The following is a 23,008-nucleotide window of genomic DNA, read 5'->3' as shown; positions in this document are numbered from 1 at the left end:
CACATCACTTCATAAACTCAAGCACTAATTCTCCCAACGAAAGTGCTATAAAATAATTCCTACAGAAACCAACCTTTTCACTCTCCTGCTGAGTCAAATAAAGAAAGCACTGATTCTTAGGACTATTTGTAGTTGAGTTAATCTCACTCAACTACAAACTAATGATACTGTAAACAGTGCCAGATGAAGGAGAGAGAAATTAAACGAAAATCCTCTTTGCAGTAGCACTAATGGTGAACAGTTATATTGATCTGAGAAATTTAGTGTGCAAATGTTTCTCAGTGTGGTTTCCTAAAAAGTTATTGCAGCAGTTTTTTAAATGCACCACTGAAATGCATGGAAATGCCCTTTTATGCAAAACTATTAGATTATCAAATTAATATTTGAAAGCTAACAAAGATTATTGTGGATCACCTACAAATCTAGACTTTACATTCTTCAAGTATTTTATACAGAATTATAGAATATATAAGTATGTAGGCTAAGGCTATGGAATATAAAGAATAAAAATGAGGTACTATTAAATGTATAAGCCTTGAGGAACCATTTTTGTACATTTTAATAATGACATTAACAAATATTATGATATAGATTGAGAAATGTCATGACATTTCTTAATGCTTAGATTAAGAAATGTCATGAAAGTTTGTTTCAAAGATTTTCATATTTATATCTGAATACATTCTGACCATTCCTAATTATGTATTCATTAAAAAAACCTATGGAGGTAAATATAACAAATATTTTCTACAATAATTACTTAAAAATGTTTTTCTGATATCGGTTGATGGAAATGCCCGTCACCTTGACCTGGTCACAGGTCAACCTAGCTACAGACCAGTTTTAACTAGTACTTTTTTTTAATTAATTTTATTTTTATGTTCTAACAAAGACCACGAAAACATACAAAAAAAGATGAACCTACATTTTGAGCAAATCCACTGTTAGATGTTTTATTGTGTCGTGTTGTTTTAAGTGGTTCTTATTCGGGTTCTGATTCAATTTTTTGAGAACTCGCTTGGATGTCAAGTTCTTTTTTGATTCGTGAAGTGTGTCAGCTCCGCCTCCGGGCGGCGCCGTCAAACAGCGGATCCTGAGCGGACCCGTGTCGGATGCTCGGACGCGGACGCGCCTTTACTGCAACGGTTGAACACAGCACACCAAGAGCCGACATCAGTCGAGAATTTCTTTGCTGGGACACGGTTGCGCTGAACCCTCTTTTGAGTAAGTATTGATTTATTGATATATTGCGACATTCACAGTAAACATTGGTTTTTAAATCATCATGTATATTAATGATTGTAATGACGTTGTTTGATATTAGGACAACTTTAACATGTTCACTCGTGGATAATGGTTTAGCACTAGCTTCTAGCTAGCTGTGCATTATTAAGTTTGCATTTTTGTAATTTTGGTCTCGTGTGTGTATCTGCCATCCTCTTTATAATGAAAATTAAGCTTCGGCATTTTAATCACTGTTTGAGTCGGGCCGCCTGTTTGAACGTCAAAAAGTGCGGGCTTATCTGCTAATGTTAGCTAAGTTACCGTCTATTAGCTTGAAACCATCGACTAAATAGACCGGTGATTTAACGTTACCGCTCATTTTACACAGTTTAACAACAAAACAAAACGCTAAGTGAACATTAGTAGCGAAGTTACCCTTTTCATGTTGGTTTTGATCGCTATGCAGCCCAACTAACCAGGAAAACGGTTTTAAAACAGTATCGTTTATATAGCGTGTCGGAGGAATACAGCGTCTCCTGCAGCGGGGAGACATGGGCAGAGGGACCGCAGCGTTCGCTAACATTAGCTTCGTGTGTCGTCTGGGGTCTGATTAACAGTAAATTCATCAAATTCAGTGTCCACAATGCTATTTTCCAACAAACTGTAGCTGTCATATTTTACGGGGCCCACGTGAGTGAGGATTTCATGTCGCGGCTTTCGTCGATGTTTCGTCACTTTGTCTATAGGCAAATATATTATGTATATTATAATATATTATATATATTACATACAATATAAATAAGATTGAGTGACAAGTAGTGCTCGCCCTGTTGTTAATTTGGTTGCCATGACTTCGCGAGTGAAGACGTCTTTGAGAGGGAGCGGATGACAGTTCGCTTGAGTTCTGTAGAGCAGACCGCTGTGACCAGATGTAAATTAAAAATAAAGTCGTGTAATTACCACTTTATGACTTTTCATAAACAGCTGAAGGAGCAGCGGTGCGACACCTAATGACTTTTATATCAATTGCATTTATTCATATAGCAGACGCTTTTATCCAAAGTGACTTACAAATGAGAACAATAAAAGCAGTTAAACTAACAGTAGGACAACAATAGACAAGTGTTATGGCCCTTCTCAATTAAATTTGTGTTTCGAGAGGTCTCTCGTATTACGCTATGGGAAAACTCTCGAGAATATTGAAGCCCAAATTTTTTGTGACGCAGTAAAGCTGCACAGCAGACACAGATGAGCGTCTAGCGCGGTCATTGGCTGTGCTGCAGCAACTGCACTAACCTATGGCGAGGCGGCTCAGACGCTTGAACCAATCAGGGCACTTCCCGCCCTGGCACGTCAGAGCCCGCCGAAATGGGCGTGGCTTATGGCTATAATTGCCCATACCTAGCCTATGAAATAAAACATTAATCAAAAAAAGAATCACACAGTTGTGCACATCATTAACAGTGTAGGCTGTTGTAGGACATCTGAAAGGTTTGAATTAAAGGTCAAAATAATACTAGTTTCTCACAGTAGGGGTTCAGCTAAATAAATCGGCAGCAGGAAGTAGCTGCCCAGCCGAAAGCCCTGCCATATTAGGAGGGACCTGCTATTTCGTGGCAGCCATAGACTGTATAAAAACAGTTAATCAGTATCGTATAACTAGAAGTCAAGTGACAGCAAGCAAATGTTCAATGGTGGCGCCGGCGATACCTAGTAAACCATACTAGAAACATAGTTAATAATGTTAAACCATGCTAGAACATTTTCAAACTTTCTGGCTAGGCTTTTTCAAGCCAACTTAAAATTTGTCTACAAACTTTACTATATAGTCAGGATTGTTGTCGATCATTCTGATTTCAGAACAACAAATACCAAGTTTGTTTCAAAAGTTACAGCTGCTTTATTAAACCAAGACAAGAATGTATTTAAGTACTGCAAATGTAAAACTAACTTAAATGATAGCAAAATATGATTTTAAATAAAGGTCATTGATGAGACAGTATGTTTATGTATATTTAATAAATCTGATTACGTCATACTAGGCATTTCTTTCTGTATGTATATTTATATATATTTCATTATTTAACGTATACTCATTCATAAATTATATTTATACACGTACAAATTCATAATTTCAAGTGTAGCTTAATGGGGTTTTTTGTATTATGTCTATGATCTTCATTACTTGATTTATATTTGATAAACCTTTTTTAATCAAATAATATAAAATAATTACTAATAGAAGTTTCTCTCTTCTTGTCTAGTGTGTAGCAATGAAACAGACAACACCACCTTTCAACAATGTATTTATTTAAATACAACATTAGAAACAATTATCAATTTTACACACCTGGTTGCAACCTGTCTCTCTTGAAATTTCTCTTTTAGAACAAAAATGAATAGAAAGACTGAGCCTGTCTCCTTATCAACCTTAAGGCGAAGGACGCGTGTAGACGTTCAAAAAAGACTTCATCAAATTAGGACAGACATGACTGACATGACTGATATGGACATGACAGGAATAGGAGCAGAAGACAGAGTTCTTTCTGAGAACACTGCCCCACCCTCTTCAGCTGCACATGCAATGTCAGAGGTGCAAGTTTATACTGAAGAGGACATGGAATTGGAGGTAGATTTTGATGATGTGTATTGTGATGGGGGTGGGACATCAGGTTCGGATTCTGAAAATGATGATGACCTAACATCACTTTCCGATAACATTGCCAACTGGGCAGTGAGTTTTGGGATTTCCCTCGTTGGCCTGACTACACTGTTGAGTATACTCCATATAACCCACCCCAATCTGCCAAAGGATGGTAGGACCCTTCTCAAGACAAAAACTCATTATGCTATTGAGGAGAAGGCTGGGGGGAACTACCATCACTTTGGCATCCTTTGCTCCTTGAAGGTCACTATAAGCAAATATGCCAAAACACTGGCAGAGGGCATGACATTGGGGCTGCAGATTAATATAGATGGTCTACCTTTATTTAAAAGTTCCTCTGTACAGCTGTGGCCCATCCTTGGCTTACTGGTTACCATCCCCATGAAGGAACCTGTTGTCATTGGGGCCTACTGTGGACCGAAAAAACCTAGTTCGGCCACAGAGTTCCTATCTGATTTTGTCAATGAACTACAGGAGCTAGAGGCTGGGTTTTGCTTTGGGGATAAGAACCTTAAAATTAAGCTTCACACAGTAATCTGTGATGCCCCTGCACGGGCCTTTGTGAAAAAGACAAAGGCCCATAATGCTTTTCATGGGTGTGATAAGTGCCTACACCCAGGGCAATACCAGAACCGGTGTATGACGTTCCCTGGGTCAGAGCACCCCCAGAGAACTGACATCTCATTTAACCTGATGGTTGATGAACTACACCACCACAAGGGGCAACATCCATTTAAAAATGTGAAGGTTGGCATGGTATCGCAGTTTCCCTTGGATTATATGCATCTAGTGTGTTTGGGCAGCGTAAGGAAACTGCTCCAAACCTGGCTTCGGGGTACGTTAACAGTAAGACTGCCGGCATTAATAGTAGACATAGGATGTCAGGCAAACTCCAGTCAATGAGGCCCTACGTGCCAATTGAGTTTGCCACGGTCGCTTAGGGAGTTGGACCGTTGGAAGGCGACTGAATTCCGTCAGTTCTTACTGTACACTGGCCCAGTGGTGCTGGCAGGATTCCTGGACCGGAACATGTACCACAATTTCATGCTCCTGTCAACTGCTATATCTATTTTGGTAAGCCCTGAACATCTCAACCTTGCTGATTATGCTGGACAAATGCTAAAATCTTTTGTAAACCATTTTGGTGAGCTGTATGGGACAGACCAGATTGTGTACAATGTCCACTGTCTGGTCCACCTGGCAGACGAGGTGAAGAGGCATGGCTGTCTAGACTCTTTTTCAGCATTCCCATATGAGAACCACCTTGGGAAAATAAAAAAACTCATTAGAAAACCTGGGTTCCCTTTAGCTCAACTCATTCAGCGCCTTTCGGAGGTTACAGCTACCAAATTGGATGCTGATGCAGACATTATACTGAAAAGGGAGCATTTTGTGGGCCCAATTGTTGTTGACATGGGAGTTAATGCGCAATATGGGGAAATGCGAGGTTAAAGGTGGACCATCAAATTAACAACAGGGGACAACATGTTTCTGGTGGGGGATAAAGTCTGCCTTATCAAAAACATTATCAAAAATGATAATGGTGTGTATGCTATTTACACTGAATTTTCCCGGCGGTTTCCATTCTATACCTATCCCTTCAACTGTGACAGAATGAACATATTTGTTGTAAATGATGCATCTGACGAGCTGAAGTCGGTTTAGGTGTCAGCGCTGCGACAGAAATGTGTAGCCTTGCCATACAGGGATGGTTTCGTGGCCATACCCCTCCTCCACTAAATGGAAAAAAACAAAGAAAAAGAAAAAAGATAAAATAATTCAGTTTTTAAGTTTAAGTTATAGTTTAAAGTTATAAAATTTTAGTTATATAGTTGACTACTGACTTCTGACTATGACTTCCATTACTCTGGATGAAAATTTGCTGTAAGTATTTCACAAAGTTGGTATTTTTCCATACACTACACCCATAATTTCTCGTTTTCAAAATATGAGATGACAAATTATCCCTCAATATGCCAGAGGAAATGATATTTTATGCTGAATTTAACATGCAATTTGATACATGTCCCACCTTTCTCAATACCTGACTGTACGTAGTCCACTAAATTATTAGCATTATGCAATGTTTTTTTTTTAGATTATGAAACAACACCACAACACATTCTGCCAAAAAATTGTAATAGTACCCTACTTTAAGGTTGTGCTGAAGTGCTACCTAACTATTATGATCTGTACATTTTCCTTCCTTTTACTTCTTCCCACCCTGGGGCACCATCAAGTTAACTTTCAGCCCATCTTACTTGCTTATTTGTATACACTGTACACTTGTGCATGCTTTAGTCTATGTTATTCCTTTTTTGATGATTAATAAATACCTCTTTTCTTTCTTTCTACATTAAGGATGCCTTTTCATCTAATTGAATTTCAAGCGAGCGAGGACATCGCTGTTGTGCCAATTGACTGGTATGATGACGGGATGGTGTACTGGCCCAGCTTTAAGAGCACTGAGCGTGTGAAAAGGGCAGCTGCTAACGAGGAGAAGCATGAGCCAAACTGGCCAAGATATGATGTAAAGGTTGTCAGAACTTGTGGTATGCCAATTCATAAAATTCTTGTTTAAAAATAATTTAATGGTTGCTTCTCCTTCTGCTTGGAATAACGTATTATTTCTATGTTCTGAAAATGCACATAAAATTAATTGTCTTTGCCTTGCATTGTTTAAAATATTCCATTTATATCTATAGTAATAATTATTATTATCATCGTGTTCTGTGCAGCTTTACAGCTAATTTGAAACTCATGTTCATTTTAACACATTCAATATTAGACAACTACAAAGACGCCATTAGGCTTATGACTCAATATCAGAATGGCTGCAACACCTCTGAGCTACAGTCTGAGGCAGAGCAGGAGGGTAAGCTGCCAGAGAAAAGATTCAGGAAGCCAGTGTAAGTGTGTTCTGTCTTGTTTTTGTTATGTTTCTACAGTAATAAGAAGGTTATTTCCCGTAGCATTCAAAAATAGACAAGAGATGCTTGTACTATGTATATTTTGCAATTTTGGGATTGCAATAACCATAATGGTTACTTAACAGCCATCGTTTTGGGGACTCTGATGAGAGTGAAGAAGAGCCAGAAAATGGTGACTTTGCATCTCTGAGGATGCCACGACCTTCCAACTTGCCTGGTGTATCAGTTGAAGCCTCATGCCCAAGCCAATTGCACTGGAAGAGTAAGGAATAATCTCTTAACATCGAAATAACAAATCTTAATATTAATATTAGAGATATGGTTAACATTCTTAGTGCTAGAGATTTTCCCCTCTCCTTGTATCCATTCCTTCAGCTCCATCATCTTGCCGAGTGCCAGGCAGCATAGTAACTACTCCTCAACCTGGAGAAAACTGTCTAGGTAAACACTGTTCTCCTAAATAATATTGAATACAGTGGCCCCATCTATATTAACACAGCAATGGTCACTCTGTTTCAAATCAATGGACTGCATCTGCATTACCATCTCAGATTTTCAATGTCAATCCATTCATGGGGTTGAAGTAGGTAGTTTATACCAAATTAATGTTCAGCATGACAAGAGATTTTTTTTGTTTGCCATTGTTTGGCCCTGTAGCTTGCATGCCTCACAGCCTACCATGGTTAACAGATCACAACCATTTAATACCAATTTCTCTCCATTAGCACCAGACTATGGAGCAGGACAGCATCACCCTTCACCACCTCAACTCCCAACACCCGCATTTAACATGCGGAGAGTTACTCAAGGTAGGGACTGATTTCGGAAATATTAGTGAATAGAAAGGCCCTGTGTGTATTATCAGTCATGGTTAACAGATTAGTACCATTTAATAAAAAAATGTCCCCCTCTCACACACCACCCACCTCACTATGGCCCAGGAATGGCAGTCCCTCCACAACTCCCTCCACCCCCCGCACCAGCCCTCAACATGCGGCGAACAGAGGAAGCCTGTTCAAGCCTGACATACAGACCAACATGGCGAGGGGGAAGAATGGCCGATACCATTCCCTGCTCTGGTGAGCTATAACTGACAAATACTGGAGGGTCATTCTGTGCAAAAGATTTTGGAAAAAATTCCCACAACCATCACATATTTTCTACAAACTTTGACAATAACTTTTGTCATTAACTAATGTCAGTATTATGAGTAATGAAGATATACACTGAAACGTGATATATTTTATACACTACATTTTAGCTATATTTCATGTTTGTGAACAGCGGCTGAGGTCCACATACTTAGCCTGCTGGAAACCATTAAACAGCAACAAGACCAGCTTGTGGCAAAGGTGAACTACCTCAGCAGCAGGCTGAACAGCACCCCGGGGCCAGATGTTGAGATGCCTGAAAATATCCAGTTTCCCCTGGAACAATTGGAGGCCGTGGAGGCATTTGAAATGTTTCTAAAGGAACCGTCAAATGGCCCAGCTCGACAGAGAGTGGTGAGTTTTCTTATTGGATGGTGCCATTAGGTTAATTGATTGTCCATCATTATTATTGTAAAGGTGGCACAGGTCCATGAGGGTGTGATCCAAGTACATGTATCACGAGTTCACACTTGCATACAATTAGAGGGGGTACAGTTTAATGTTTATATGGCGTGCTGTCCGGGGGGAGGGCTCCGAGCTCGGACTTTGGCCCAAACCCAGAGTACTCCCCCGTATGTAAGTGGTTAGGACTAGAAGTGTGGAGAAGGGGTGGCGGAGGGATGCTAAACTGTCAGTTGATTGAGGCGAGACTGCTGAATCTATATCCTGTATATACACCTCTCCACTCATGTTAATTATCTGATCGTGGTCCTCCCAAACTTTTTTTAATAAAACATAATTTAGAAGAAAACTTTTTTTTTTTCTTTACAGAAAAAAGTAGAAACAGAATTTTTCTATGTTTTTCTACATTTCTGGACGCTTTCAAAAGGAACAAAAACATTTTAAATGCACCTTTAAATTCAACTTGAACTTAGAAATGTTTACCTTGCTGTCTATTTAAAAAAGATGTCTTTGCCTTTTAGATTTCTTCTTTGGCCACCATTGGAGGCCAGGATGTGAAGAGGGTGACCTGGAACATCCTGGGCAGGCTCTTCACAGATGAGGTGTCTCATCAGATCAACTGGAAGGGTGTTAATAACAAAAAGCCCTTCAGTAGGATGGCAACGAAGACCTTGCTTTTCAGTAAGTATATAATTCAAAGTAATATTAAATACGTTCAAAGTCACTAGTTTGTGAATGTTAGGGCAGCCTTAAAAATCGGTGCAACCATCTTACCAATATGACCGTGTAGCCTTTTTTTTTTTAGACAATTGATTAACTAATCCTTTACTAAACATGACTTTGCGTTTCATAAATGATGTAAAAAAAAAAATTGTATGTCATAGATGATGTGTAAATGCATGAGTAAATAATTTACAACACTTTCTGCATCCCCTAATTTAAAGTGTAAACTATTCATCACTTGTAAATGTGTTAGGGTTAGGGGTTTTACATAATTTAAAATTATGTAAAAACGCTGGTCTTGGTGAGTATCCTAAGTCGGTTAGCCCTATATCTCAAGTGAATGTAGCCATGTTCAAATTGGGTTGTTCGGTCTTTAAGGGGCAGCAGTTTAATAAACCTGCTGCTGTGTCTTAAACAGACAAAGGGCAAATGATTTTTTGTTTTATTTTTAATAAATAGGATGATATTTTCAAATTTATAAATGTTTTTGTCTATATATAATTTATACAGTAATGACTATGAATTTTTTTCCACATTTGATTATTCAAATTTCTGTACCTGTTAGATCTACCCGAAAAACTCTAAAAACACTCTTTATTTGTAGCCTTTTTGTTCTATTGTATTTATTTGTCCTATTTGTAATTTGATTATTTGTTCTTATTTTGTTCCTGACTGCTTACTTGTCTTTACTAATGTTTTAAATTCACATTAATTGTTGTAGTATCAAAATTTGATTAAACAATTGATATTTCACTCTTGTCTAAACATTAGTACAACTGACCCTATCCTCAGCCCTAACCCTTTTGGAGCAGCTCTACATATGTGATGTACTATTAATTGAAAGATAAAATATGCTAGAGCAATAGAATGAACAGTAAAAGTAACAGAGGCTCGTATCGTTTAGAACCAAAAATGAAAGTATCGGACTTGTTCTGCAAAATGTGGTATCGGTGCATCCCTAATTAAAAGTATTTAAAAAATATATCATTTCAATATCAAAATAATTTTACACAAAATTAACGCTGCATCCCATCTGAAATAAAGAGCTTTTTCACATGGCTATGAGCATGGTATTAAGTATATAAGTATATAACACAATTTTCATTCTTCAGGTCAATCATCTATAAATCAATATCTTATCAATGGTTAAGGGGATTTCCCATGCCTAACAGTGCTGGTCAATGGATTAATCTCTATGAAGTGAAACATCAGATACCATGATATACTGTATATGTAATTTGAGTTAAAAAAAAAATAATTAAGGTATTGTTTGATAAGTGCTGATTGAAATCCAAAAAAGTAGTGCTTGAAAGGTCCTTGAAAGTCCTGGAATTTCATTTTACAGAATCTGTACTAACCCTGATAGTTAATCATTTACAAGCCATTTGCAAATGACTTGTAACGGAATTTACAAAACATACTTAAAATGATAGTATATCACTTGCTAATCATTTATGAATGTTTTGTAAATGATTAGTTCATCATTATTTAACCACTGACTTATAAATGACTTACAACTGAACGTTATTATATACTCAAAATCAAACATAGTATGACCATATGATGGCTACTTTGCATACGCAAATTTTCAGTCAGGTAGGCCTATGCCTGATGTTATGTTTAACACAATGCAATAGTGCGTCAGTGAAAATGGACGGACATGGTCACTTATTTAGTAGGGAAAGTAGGCTACTAAAAATATTCCTGTTAACTATCAGGCAGTGCAATAATAATAATAAAAAGCCTACCTTTCTGACATGCAGTAGATCTTCAAAATTGCTGTGAGACTCCCTCCGTCTGATTCCTTCAGTTTGCCGTCACTGTAAACGGTGTTGACCATAGGTGCACTTCTAGAAAGTGGAGATGCCAACTTCCGGCACAGTCTTGGGGTGAAACAGTGGCGTACCTGCACTTGTGCGTAAAAATGCAACTACGGTCGAAGTTTAGGGATTGGAATCACAGTGGATTGTCATGTCAAGAGAAATGCACCCCAGGTGTGGGCAACAGGCCCATCATGTTATCAAAGTAAATGCATGCAAACGTATTGGCTGCATGGTGGTTCTGATAGCTTTACTCGTGTACATTTATCTTGGATCTCCATAATAATAATAATAATAATACACACTGATGGAATGCAGTTTTGTTTGAGTTGTGTGGGTTGTAAATTGACATGTGAGTTGTATTTAAATTTAGTGTTGATTTTGGAATGGTTAACCTAACACTAAGGTCTCTGCTGCAACATATAGCTTGAATGTTAAGTCGCTTTGAATAAAAGCATCAGCTAAATGACTAAATGCAATGTAATGTAAACCAGGACTAAATGCAAGTAAATGGAGTTTACCCACCGCTCAAATGTCAGAAATAGAGTTTATCCACCTGTTTATGTAATGTAATGTTAAGAGTTTACCTCCAAATAGAATGTTATAGGACCCTAACAAACTTAAAACATTACAAAACCACATTGATTTATCCACATACAATATGTGCTCTGATCAAGGGACCATTTAATACCACTATTGTTTGAACATTTTGGATGTCTTTTTTTAATGACCGATAGCGAAAGGCTCGGCACACCTTACCTGGATCATGAATTCATAGTTTACCCCCCTCTTATTTTAACCTCCACAACCCTGTTTATAACTTTGTAAGTCACGTTTATTTTTTAATTTAATCTCCTTCATACCTATCTCAAATATTTTATTGTGTAAGCATACTTGGCTTTGGACGCTACATACCATAAACAAACATATCTGTCTGTTTGATTACAGGTGCTGTGAGGAAAAACACGGTGACACGGTCCGCCACGGATGCGGAGGTCACCAAGCACGCAATCAGGTGGTTCAACCTGGCAGCAGATCGGGCAACGAGGAGACGTGTCCCGCCTCCATCCACACAAACTGAGTAATAGGAAGATTGATTAAACAATAAATCATCTTTTTATTGAACCTCTTTGTCGTTCATCAGTTATTTATTTTCTGATGCTGTGCATAGTGCAACATTTCATTGAAGTTGTGGTCTAATAGATCAAATATTTTATGATAAAATGAAAACAAAGATACCCCACAAGTAGCAGCCTAGCCATCTCGTGCGTCTCTTTTACATACTTTGAGATGCTCTTAGCAAGCAAAACTGAATAGGCTATAACCTATAACCTTTCCATAAATGCAAATGTCATTTTTATATTTCCATTTGAGTTAGTGATTACTGTTTTTGTACAGTAATTTATGTCTTGTCTTGGAGCTTTCTGTTAGGCTTTAAATATTGTTAGGTTAAAATACAAGAGGCAATGCAGATTTAAGCTTAGGTTTATATTGCTGTAGTAGCCTAGACAGGCATAGTGATAGTTTTATCTTAGTTTACTTTATCCTATTTTATCCTACAGCAAGAACAGAAGGGATTTTTTGAAAACGGACCCGGGCCAGATGAGACAGTATTTTTATGAGTCCGTTGCGGGTCCGTTGCGGATATATGTTTCAATTTGCGGATCCCAAACGGACCCGCCCTGGAGGAAAGGTTTTAATCGCGGATGCGGAGCGGATGCAGCGCGGAGCAAAGGCGGGTCCGTGATCCGCCTTCGTTTCGGATCCGTCATTGCGCGCAAGTGGACGCCGTATACGTGTCCCGTTTCGCGGGTCCGTTCCGAAGCCACGACACCAGCCTGGGCCGGATCCGCTGCGGAGTCCCCCTTTGCTGTGTGTGGAGGCATCGCTTACCACCCCCCGCTAGAAATGTTCCGTTCCACAGGACGTTCTCAGAACGTCCCCCAATATTTCAAGGACGTCGCCTAGTAACGTGATCCTGTAACGTGCGGAGACGGTCATGATTTCGGAGTTTCTTTAACAGGTCGGGGGAACGTTTATTATTGCGGACCTGCACAGAACATTCAGGACGGTTATCGGAACGTGTTTAGGGGACCATGTGTTTATTTTGGAAAGTGGTGATGTTTCCCAGAAACGTATCTATAACAGCCCCACTGGTCTCAAGGACCTGTAGGGAAACCAAACTAGAAGGTTCCGCAAAAAACACTTCAGAACCGTAATCAGGAATAAGCATGCAACGTTTAACACACCCAAAGAAAAGATCAGTCCTTTATTTATTTATTTTGTGTGAACAAAAACCGATTTTTCCAAATATTAGAAAACATTAATGAACAACACGAACAACGATTTATATTAATTTTCTGTTCAGTAAATGCCTGACAAACAGGTAACACAAAACAATAATTTAAATTAAATATATACCTGTGTGTGTGTGTGTGTGTGTGTGTTGTTTGTGCGGCGTGGCGTGGCGTGCGTGTGTGCGTGTGTGCGTGTTAGTCATTCAGTGTCTCCCATCCCCCGGAGGTGCCCGAAAGTTCGTCTTCCGGTGCCTGAAAAAATCAAACATTATATTGTAACCAATCACTTCAACGACTTTTTTAATTACTTGTAACGGCACTTTGTTTATAAGTACTAAGTAAATAAATCACAACATTTAGGTTATTCTAGAGAATATGTATAGATTCTATTACTTATATAGGAGAGAGAGAGAGAGAGAGAGAGAGAGGGAAGTCCGCAATGAATAAAACACTTACAGGTGTCGCGACCACCTTGGCGGCACGTGAGGTGCTGTTTGAGGGTTTCCCCTATACATGTATCAATTTCCTTTTCTCTGTGTGTTTCGGAAATTGTTTGGCAACCAAGCAACCTAAGAGAAAAAAGGTAACAAAATAATGTTAAAGTCTCTAATGCAGGGCTCCAACTATATGCTGGAAAGTTTTTACAAGAACAACAGTTTTTCACAGCTCCACCGAACAAAAATGGAAAAAGAAGCACGTAAACATTTAAAATGGACCATTATATGACGTTATTGTCATACATGATTACATTTAAAATATGTAGACTTCAGGCTATTATAGTTATTATTATAATTTTGGATTATTTTATATTTTTATTTTATATTTTTTATAATAGCCCATGAGTCCTAATGCAATTTCAACTATTTCTGAAGCGCTTTTATAAAGAACACCGCTTTCTCACATAACGCAGTGAAGCAGGCCCTGCACGAGAGAATAATGTGATTCTCGAGCCCGATATCCACAGATTCAGCACCATCGCCTCGGACAGCACCGGGGACGGCGCGATGTTGGAAATCAAGTTGCTACATTATGAACACAATTGCCCTGTTCCCTCCAAATTGGATAAAAATGCATATTTCTACAAGGTGTAAACATCTAAATAAATCTATGACTATTATCACTATTGAAATAAATGCGAAAATAACTTAAAAGTGTTTTCGCCATATTACAGTAAAGTTAGCCTATACAGTGGCATGCACAAATATTAATTTTTATTTCAGCGTTGAGCAGTATAAACAATGCAAAACACGAATCTGACAGAACTCATGAGCATAACCATCATATGAGTTTAGATAGTGAAGAGAAAAAACCTGCTGGTTCGCGGCAGTTTTTGCCGCGTTCACAACGCCAGTGCCCGCTCACCTCGAGACAAGACCGACACAGTCTGGATTTCACTGAATTCAACTCGAGGAAAACTGTAGATGTAAGTAAGATATTAATTTAATTTAGCCTACAATAATTTGTAATTTATTGTAATATTGAAAATGTTTTTGTGCTTTTCGATGAGAATTAAATATAACATAGACCTATATACAGTTAGAGTCCTTCACAGGTTCGGTACCCGCAGGTTTTGCTGCAAACGGGCGAAAATAGCCACCTGTGTCGGGTGCGGGTCGGGTCCGACACACGGGGGAAACACGGGTTCAAAAAACAATCACATGCAAACAAAAAAAAAAAAAAAAAAAAATATGCATATTTTTAGGAACACATCTACAAAAATATGCCTGTATTTCAAGTTGATAAGATAGTTTTTTGATAAAAATAATTTAAAATCCACATCATTTATTGTTGCCCACCGCGCCAAGCCCTCCCATGATAACGTTACCTATACTTCCACTTTTTAAAAATTCATCACTAACCGCTCGCGGCCGATCTGCTTGCAGTCGTCGAGATGGATGCTGAGGAGTGGAAGAAAAGAATAGCTAGTGGAGGAGATTGTAAAGTTGTCGACAATACGTCATCAAAAAATCAATCCAGTGTGTGGGAGAAATTTGGAGTTATCTGAAGAAAATATTGTGAACGGCTTATTTGCTGCATGGCATTTTTTCGTGTTGGATTAGCCGCGCAAATGTGGAACTTCATTGCTGAGAAAGCACAGGTTAACTGTATGACTGGCATACAAAGAAAGAGAAGAAAGCAGTAAAACATTTGAAAATGGGCCGTTAGTGAGGCATCAGTGTGCATCACAGAACAGCGCGCGATTCTTGCGCTTGAATGGTTTAAAGTAAAATCCCTTTGGATGTGATAAATGAGCAGGTTTCTATATTTTTTCCGTTTAGAAGTCAAAAACGAGAAAAACAAATTATCCGAAGGGACAGGGACAGTACAGACATTTTTTCTGTTATCACTTGCTCTTTAAAAAGTTTCGTGATGAAGTGAGAAGAAGAGAGAAGTTTTTGAAAAGCAGACTTAAAAACAATATGGTGGAAGCGCTGTCCCAATGAAGGTGAGTTTTCCTTTTCGGCCTTTCAGGCTGTAATTTGACCAGTCCATCATTGGTAGCTATTTTCCGAAGGATTCTCCTCACAGCGTCTCCCAATGTTGCTACCTCCCATCAGGCTCAAAAACTGTATCTATGCAACATATAAAGATAAAATATTAAAAAGCATATGTTAGTGTTGCAATGGCACACGGAGCAGGGTTAATCGCTGGCACACAAGCAAATGTGAGAGGTGTATTTATTTCATTACAGATAATTTAGCCTACATGCACACAGATCTACATTTTGAACTTAAAAATGGCACTTTGTGACAAAAAAGGTTGCCGGACCCCTGTGCTATATCAACATACCATCCTTTTTTCCCTTCTGGGCCCTCAAGTTTTAATATGAAAGCTTGCCGCTCCTGCACTGTTTTGCATTGGCCTCTCAATGGTGTCCTGTGGTGGTGTTGTGATGGTTGCCGGACCAGGATGATTCTGTTGAATAGTCTGGACCAGACGCTCAATAGAATTTGAAATATCTGTCGACATTCTCTCTATTGCGAGGAGCATCCGCTGCTCAGATTGCTCGATGAGATGATGGAAATCTTGCAAAAATGTTTGATGGGGTGGGGGGTGGTCATCTTTGACATTTAATTATTTGCTTAGTATTCAGGCATATGTGTGGTACTTCAAGAAATAAAATATAGACATTGGCATGACTGTATTTGCCAGATGCAATAGCTATGGTCTAATTTGGATAGTAAATCAAGTCAAGTCATCTTCATTTATATAGCGCTTTTAACAATGTAGATTGTTCAAAGCAGCTTTATATAAGATAAACGTATAATTTAGGTAACAGACGATTGAGATTAGTAGACAGTAATAAAAAAAAATGCAGCCATAATCTTAATTTACTGAAAGATTTAAAAAAAAAACAAACAAAAAAAACATTTCTCTTAACAGATGAGATAGAATATCAACATTAAACATACATACCATGGAAAGTATATTACTGAAAGATTTGGCAGTGATGGCTCATCTTCCTCAGGTGAGTGAGCTGTGATTGTGATGTCAGTAGGTGGTTTGTCTAAGAACAGACATTGAAAGCATGGGATAAACTCATAGTTCAGGGGAGAGTTGATTACTTTGACAAGGAATGTAACTTACACAAAATGCCATGACAAAAAAATACCAATCTACAACTCACACAATATAAGACACTCCAACCAAATTCAAAAACATTTTTAAAATAGGATTTTCATTAGAAATCTGTTTGTATTTCACACACCAAACTAAGCCTCTTCCCGTCAGCTGGCAATGCAACTTATTTGCCTGTTCTCTAATTGACACCCGGACACACCACCATCAAATCAACACCACACAACACAAGAAATGACACCAAAAGTTAATTCTGTTTTACTTACAACTTGGAGGCTTTGGGAGGCTTGATGGCTTTTGAGAGGATGTGGACATTTTTCTCCTTTTTTTTGTAGGAATCTCACATTCTCCTATTAATTCCGGATGAAACAGTTTTTATATATAGTTTAGTTTTATACAGTAGTTTTCTCTGCATGGCATATTTGGCATGATTTTTCTACATAAACAGCGGAGTAATGCCATGACAAAAAGCAAATCGCGTGTGTTTACCTTCACTCTCTGTCCAGTATTTTGATGGTACCTTTTTTTTCCGCTCTTTTAGCACCTCTTCTTCTGTGTCCACGTTTGAACTTTCTACAGCTTTTTGGCTCGCTCTCTGCGCTGTCTTATAGTTGTCTAAGGACAGAGTAAATTTGAGTTGTCTTTTTTAGTTTTTGTAATCATTTTTACTATGTAAAAGGGAGTGTACCTCCATATGACTATATATTTATTCAGTTTTCATCACCAGTCTCGGAGAGTATTCTTATTTTGTGCGCGTTCCAGAGCTCCTTATCTGGGCCTTTGGGAGGCCTTTGCCATGGCAGCAGCGTTTCTACGGGGCCAGTAGCAAATCAGAACCTAAAACATTTCAGGGAAAAGTTTATCACATCTTATTTATTTCCGGTATTAATTATGTATGTGTGTGTGTGTGTATGTCTGCACGTGCATGTACCCTTACCCCATTCACCCCTCCTCTACCCATAATGCAGGCGCCACAGCAATTGCATTTTCTTGTTCAAAAATAACTATGTAAAATCCAACCTACATTACAAACAGAAGAACATACACTCCTTAGAAAAGAGGGGCCAATAAATATGAAATCTAAGTTAAGACATTAAAGCAATGACAGAAAAAAAATAATACTAACTATGTACATATTCCATATTTCATTAATCAAGGTCATGAAGGAGAGAAAAGAAAACTTTGCGGCCATGCCCGTCCTCAAGAATCATTGCCCTTCCTTGCAAGTTTGTCTTGTCCAGAATCTCCATCTTTGATGGACCACATACATAGGCTCCATAGATCATCGAGTCACATGGCTCGTAAAGGTACGATGTTTAAGTGCGAGAAGACTCTACATAAGAGCTTTCCGGAGTTGGTCCTCTCCAGAACTTCACAGCAGGATGTTGGGCTAACAATGTAAACATTATTAGGAGTTTCAATTGTATTGATCTCTCTTCACTTGTTTTTATAGGAATCTGTGAACGTTCTTGGAAGCCGTTTTGCTGCTTGGACTAGAACATGGTTTCCTGATCTAACCATCTTCTTCAGCTGGTGCATGTAGCTCTCAAACGCAAAGGCACTGCATTTGTCTATGATCCATATGTGGTGGCATCAGCAGTGAGGTGAAGCAGTGAGTGCACATTGTACACTAGGAATTCTTTCCCATATATGTACCGGCCTTGTTCTACAAAATATGTGAGGAGCTTCATGGGCATACACATTGTGGGTTTGTGTTAAATGTGGAGACACTAGTATCACAAAGCCACACTAAAGGCCATGAAATGACTGTACAGGGATTCTGGCAGGATTCCCCGGAGAACAACTTTGCCAGTGTAGAGCATAAACTGCCTGAATTCAGTGGCCTTCCATCTCTCCAAATCCTCCAGACTGCGTGGCTTCCTGGCAAAAATATGGGGTATGTCACTTCTCAAATTCCTTAGCCTCTGATTGACCTCCCTCAGCTGAGCTGGCGATAGCCGATGCCCCGACTTGCCATGTGACCATAGTAGGGAGCATTTTTCTCATCACTCCCAGACAGCACTGGTGCATGTAGTCAGCAGGGAAAGACTTGATCATGTCAATTTGGAGATTGCTGAAAGGGGACAAAGCATTTTCGTGATGATGTTCTGGCTGGTGTTGCTCTCTAAATGAGACATCATTCCTCAAAGTGAGGTCATTGCACATGTTGGTACGTGATGCGCCCCTCCCAGTTGCCTTTTTGGGGTGCATTTGTCCCAGCCATAGTAACCTGAGAATTGTTTGATGCACTTTCAGCATGGCTTTTGCTGGTGCATCACAGGTAATGCATCTCAGTCTTACATTGAGTGTTGTTTCTCCCCATGCAAAGCCATTCATTAGAATCATTTTCAGTTCATCTGATATGACTTTAATGAAGTCCAGTGATTTGGGCTTGGCCTCAGTAAGGGCAATGGTCAAAGGAAATGTGCTTGCTGGTTTTAGATGTACTGTGCAGAGTACAGGCCAGAAAGATTTATCAGTGCTCTTAAAGAGTGGCAGTCCATCTACATTGAGGGAAATCTCAAGCTCAGTGATGTCTTTTGCATAATTGTTGGGGATACCGATTCAAGCACATGATTAATTGTTCAGTCACTCCAAAATTTAATGCATTCCACACCAGACACCATTTGGCTTTCAACAGGATCCGTTTTTAAATAATGTTTTAGTAGTAGATGGCAGGTGTTTATGCCCTTGATCCCTGAGAATTTTGAGCAGTTTTTCTGCAGCATTGTGCTTGATATTATATTCAATGATCCACCTCTTTAACTCCTCTGCTAAATTTTCTGTGGGCATATCAATGTTGGCAGTATTCTCAAAAAAACTCTCCATCCATGTCACTACCGGAATATTCAAGAACCATATTCTCTGTGTCTTCTGCCATTGTATGTTGTAGCGATGAGACTGCATTGATGTCAGTATTGACAAACGACATTTCATCGCTGTCACTATTAGATTCTCCAGTCATTGCATTTTTTAGGCCTGGGTTCCAGATTGGCATAGTGTCCCTGGGATTGTGTGCTTCACTGTCTAGCACAGTACTAGGACCAGCTGCGTTAATGTGCACACTTCTCATTTTCCTTTGCACCCTCTGCCATAGTCGTTTGTATTCTCTTTTCCTAGCTTCTGCAGGCATCCAGTTGTGTGACACAGCTGTGTGTTTTTTTCTCTGCAAATGGGTACACACATGTAATTTAAGTCGAAAACCTAAAGATCATTCATTTTGAGGCAAATACAGCGATCTTTCATGCCACATTATAAGGTGAAAAACATCTTGATATAACATTAAATTTTATCACATTGCTGTGAAATCCCTTTTTCTGGCATGTAAGCAATATGCTGTAAATTTTGAAAACCTTTTTTGCAAGACAAGCCTACCTTCTGAGATGACATCGTGCTAGTCTGTCTGTAGGGCAGGGTCTGGAAAGCACAGAAAAGAGGCATAAAGTGAATTGAAATCACTTAGATGATACTAGATCCATGCCTGAATTGTGACTTGCCTACCCGGTTGTGCATTAAAGTGTAATTTCTATAATAATAATAAATTATTATTTATTTATTAAATTAGTTTTTATTTTATTTTGTTTGTTTGTTTTGTATACAGTGTATTATGTATTTATTGTTTGTTCTGGTTTTGTTATGTAGGCTATAAAAGAAAACCAATAAAAATTTAATTCATGAACATTATTAAACATGGACCTTTATTTTCACCCAAAAAGGCTTATTTCTGCTATTGTAGGCTCATTTTTTAAATGTAAGCGCAAACTGGGTATTGGGCTGTTCGGCCAGAATAAGCTCGAGGTCGTTGCCCCTCTGGAAGCGGAGTTTCGCGCAAAGTTACAAGAACTGCCGTGCACACATTCACGCGAAATGGGGTCTCGCGCCTACAGTGACGACGGCACCGCCGCGCTCATGCGGAGGTTGAGGGGCGCGCGCGAAGCCTGTGAGAAGGCGCGTTAATTTTCAAATAAAGTATAACTTACAATATTGATCATAATTGCATTCATAATTTATTTTGAAGTAGCTAATGTTAACATGACAGACCCTAAAAAATGAATGAGCTTATCTGAAAAGGATAGATAGGCTACTCCTTTAGACCAAATGACGTCACGTAAACATAACGGTATTTAACGACAAATAGCCTATAACGGCGTTAACAGTGCGGACGAGTGGTATAAAGTTAAAGAAAAAGACGGGAAAAGCAGTTTGTCTGAGTAAATGTGGTACATTTACTACTGGAAAAGACAGTACGTCAATTTTTATGACAATTTATTAAATTTCTTGTGGAAACGGCCGTTTTACCATGAGAAAAAATCCCTCAAAAGCTACTGTCCTTATAGTTCCATATTATTATTACTATTATTATCATGTCTACATATTTTATATGTCATTTTGTTTTGTGTTTTTAATTTAAATAAAATGGTTAATTTAAAAAGACATTTACCTCAGAGAAACTGACAGTTGGGATGTCCAGTTGGGATGTCCAGTTGGGATGTCCACTGAGTGAGTGAGGTGTGAGTACGCTGTGTGTGAGCTTATATACCCACTGCCAGATTTAGAATGTGTCATATAAACAGTTAGGTGTTAAACGTTTTTATTTTATTATATTTATATAATGATATATTGCGTTATAATACTAATAATTACGTTATATTATGTAAGGGATAATGTGAAAAAATAATAAAGAAAATAATAAAGAAAATATAGCCCTTTCCGTCTCTAAGGTTAGAATCCTGCGTCCATAGCAACGCTTTGTTTTTCATGGCAACGGTACTTAGCGTCTGTTAACAAGAAATAATAGACCGCATTCTACATTAGAATTCAACCAAGCCATGTATACATTATTACTATTAATAATAATGATAATATAATTAATAAGATAATTATAATAATAATAATTATTATTATTATTACATTATTAATAAAATATAATATAAAATAAAAAAAAAAAAAAAAAAAAAAAAAAACTGGGTTCCCAGTTTCTGGGCACCCAATAATTAACTAATTAATTAACTTGGAGTATATCTTCGTGTGTGTAGGCTTGGCCTATATTATTATTATAATACCATTATACCTACCATTATATCAACATACTTTGCGTTATATTGAAAGTATTGTTTTCAAATAAATAATTGTTGTGAGCATAATTTAGTATTATTTACTAATAAATCATTCGTATTATAATAATTATAATTTAGTATTATTTTAAAAATTATTTAAAAATGTTGAAGTGCAAAGAAAACCAATAGTCATATTTCCCGGTTGTAAAATTTTTGTGTTTATTCGTTTTATAGGCTACCTAACATTCTTATGAAAAATCGTTCATATTGTAATATATGAGATTATAAACGTCTTACCTGTTTCTTCTTCTCAGATGTGCAAAACCTGACTCATCCAAGTGATTTTTTCTTCGATGGTAAAAAAAAAAAAAAATGTCTTCCCCCAGAATGAAGTTCAGTCTTGTGGTGTGATCTTTGTGGCCATCACATTGAGTTTGTGGACATTTTGAAATCGCCATTAACTTTGTCCACTTTATCAAGCAGCTGCTTTCCTGAATCGCTCAAGCGGTTTTTTGTTTTTGTGTTTTTGTTTATATTTATATACATGGATTTTTAGTTTATTTATTTTTTTTTTTTTTTTTTATATATCTTCATTACCTAGATATATATTATAATTATACAACATACAAAAAGTAGTCAAAAACACATCTAACAGAACAAAAGTTGATTATTTATTTATACAACATTAAAGTGCTTATTTTTAAATTAACGAAATGTCATATTCATCTTTATAGAAGATTCAGTACAATACAACAATCTTCAAACTTCATATTCATAGCAGATATAACCTTTAAAACAGTCCTTTTTGTGGTGGTTTATTTTGCAAAAGCACAACGTTTTCTTGATATTGTGAGTTTACATAAATAATTTAAGCTTTGAATAATGTATTATTCTTATCTGTATGACCAGAAATGGAGTATTTTAAGTTGTTTACACTGTTTGACAGGAAAAAATGCAAGAGATTGCATGGGCGCTTCCATGCTCTGCAGTGCGCGCGCTCCCCACTCCGCACATACAGGAAGGACAATGGGAGGTATTAGCCAGCACCAGCAGCAGTGGCTCACAGTTGAATGGGTCTGCAGCTCTCCCTTCTGAATACAAACAGAGTCAGTCAGCCGCGGGTGTGGCAGTGCCTCTCCAAAATATTAATTTGTAATATT

At 38.0% G+C, this 23,008-nt stretch overlaps 1 protein-coding gene and 1 long non-coding RNA gene across 5 annotated transcripts; one reads left to right on the top strand and one right to left on the bottom strand.

Annotated features, from left to right (window-relative positions):
• Nucleotides 1-1,060: 1,060 nt before the first annotated feature.
• LOC122147962 lies at nucleotides 1,061-12,022 on the top strand. Of its 4 annotated transcripts, none has more exons than XM_042772212.1 (10): nucleotides 1,088-1,224; nucleotides 6,251-6,441; nucleotides 6,678-6,798; nucleotides 6,945-7,081; nucleotides 7,195-7,260; nucleotides 7,545-7,628; nucleotides 7,761-7,898; nucleotides 8,104-8,324; nucleotides 8,894-9,053; nucleotides 11,864-12,022. In XM_042772212.1, the coding sequence occupies exons 2-10, from the start codon at nucleotides 6,252-6,254 to the stop codon at nucleotides 11,998-12,000; spliced, it is 1,254 nt and encodes a 417-aa protein (XP_042628146.1). In that variant the 5' UTR covers nucleotides 1,088-1,224; nucleotide 6,251; the 3' UTR covers nucleotides 12,001-12,022. The 4 variants fall into 4 exon arrangements, with proteins under 4 accessions (XP_042628147.1, XP_042628146.1, XP_042628148.1 ...); XM_042772211.1 differs by lacking the exon at nucleotides 1,088-1,224 and adding an exon at nucleotides 5,716-5,773; XM_042772213.1 differs by lacking the exon at nucleotides 6,251-6,441 and having other exon boundaries at nucleotides 1,061-1,224.
• An 8,144-nt stretch (nucleotides 12,023-20,166) lies between these two features.
• LOC122148067 lies at nucleotides 20,167-21,334 on the bottom strand. The gene is made up of 2 exons (XR_006162065.1): nucleotides 21,233-21,334; nucleotides 20,167-20,208 (listed from the first exon to the last, which is right to left on the bottom strand). It is a non-coding gene; the product is annotated as an uncharacterized LOC122148067 (long non-coding RNA).
• Between the last annotated feature and the right edge of the window lie 1,674 nt (nucleotides 21,335-23,008).

Source organism: Cyprinus carpio, chromosome A16 (genome assembly GCF_018340385.1).
Source record: "Cyprinus carpio isolate SPL01 chromosome A16, ASM1834038v1, whole genome shotgun sequence".
NCBI classification, from domain to species: Eukaryota; Metazoa; Chordata; class Actinopteri; order Cypriniformes; family Cyprinidae; genus Cyprinus; species Cyprinus carpio.
Note: the sequence above shows the minus strand (reverse complement) of the source record. Positions and strands in the feature narration are given on the sequence as shown.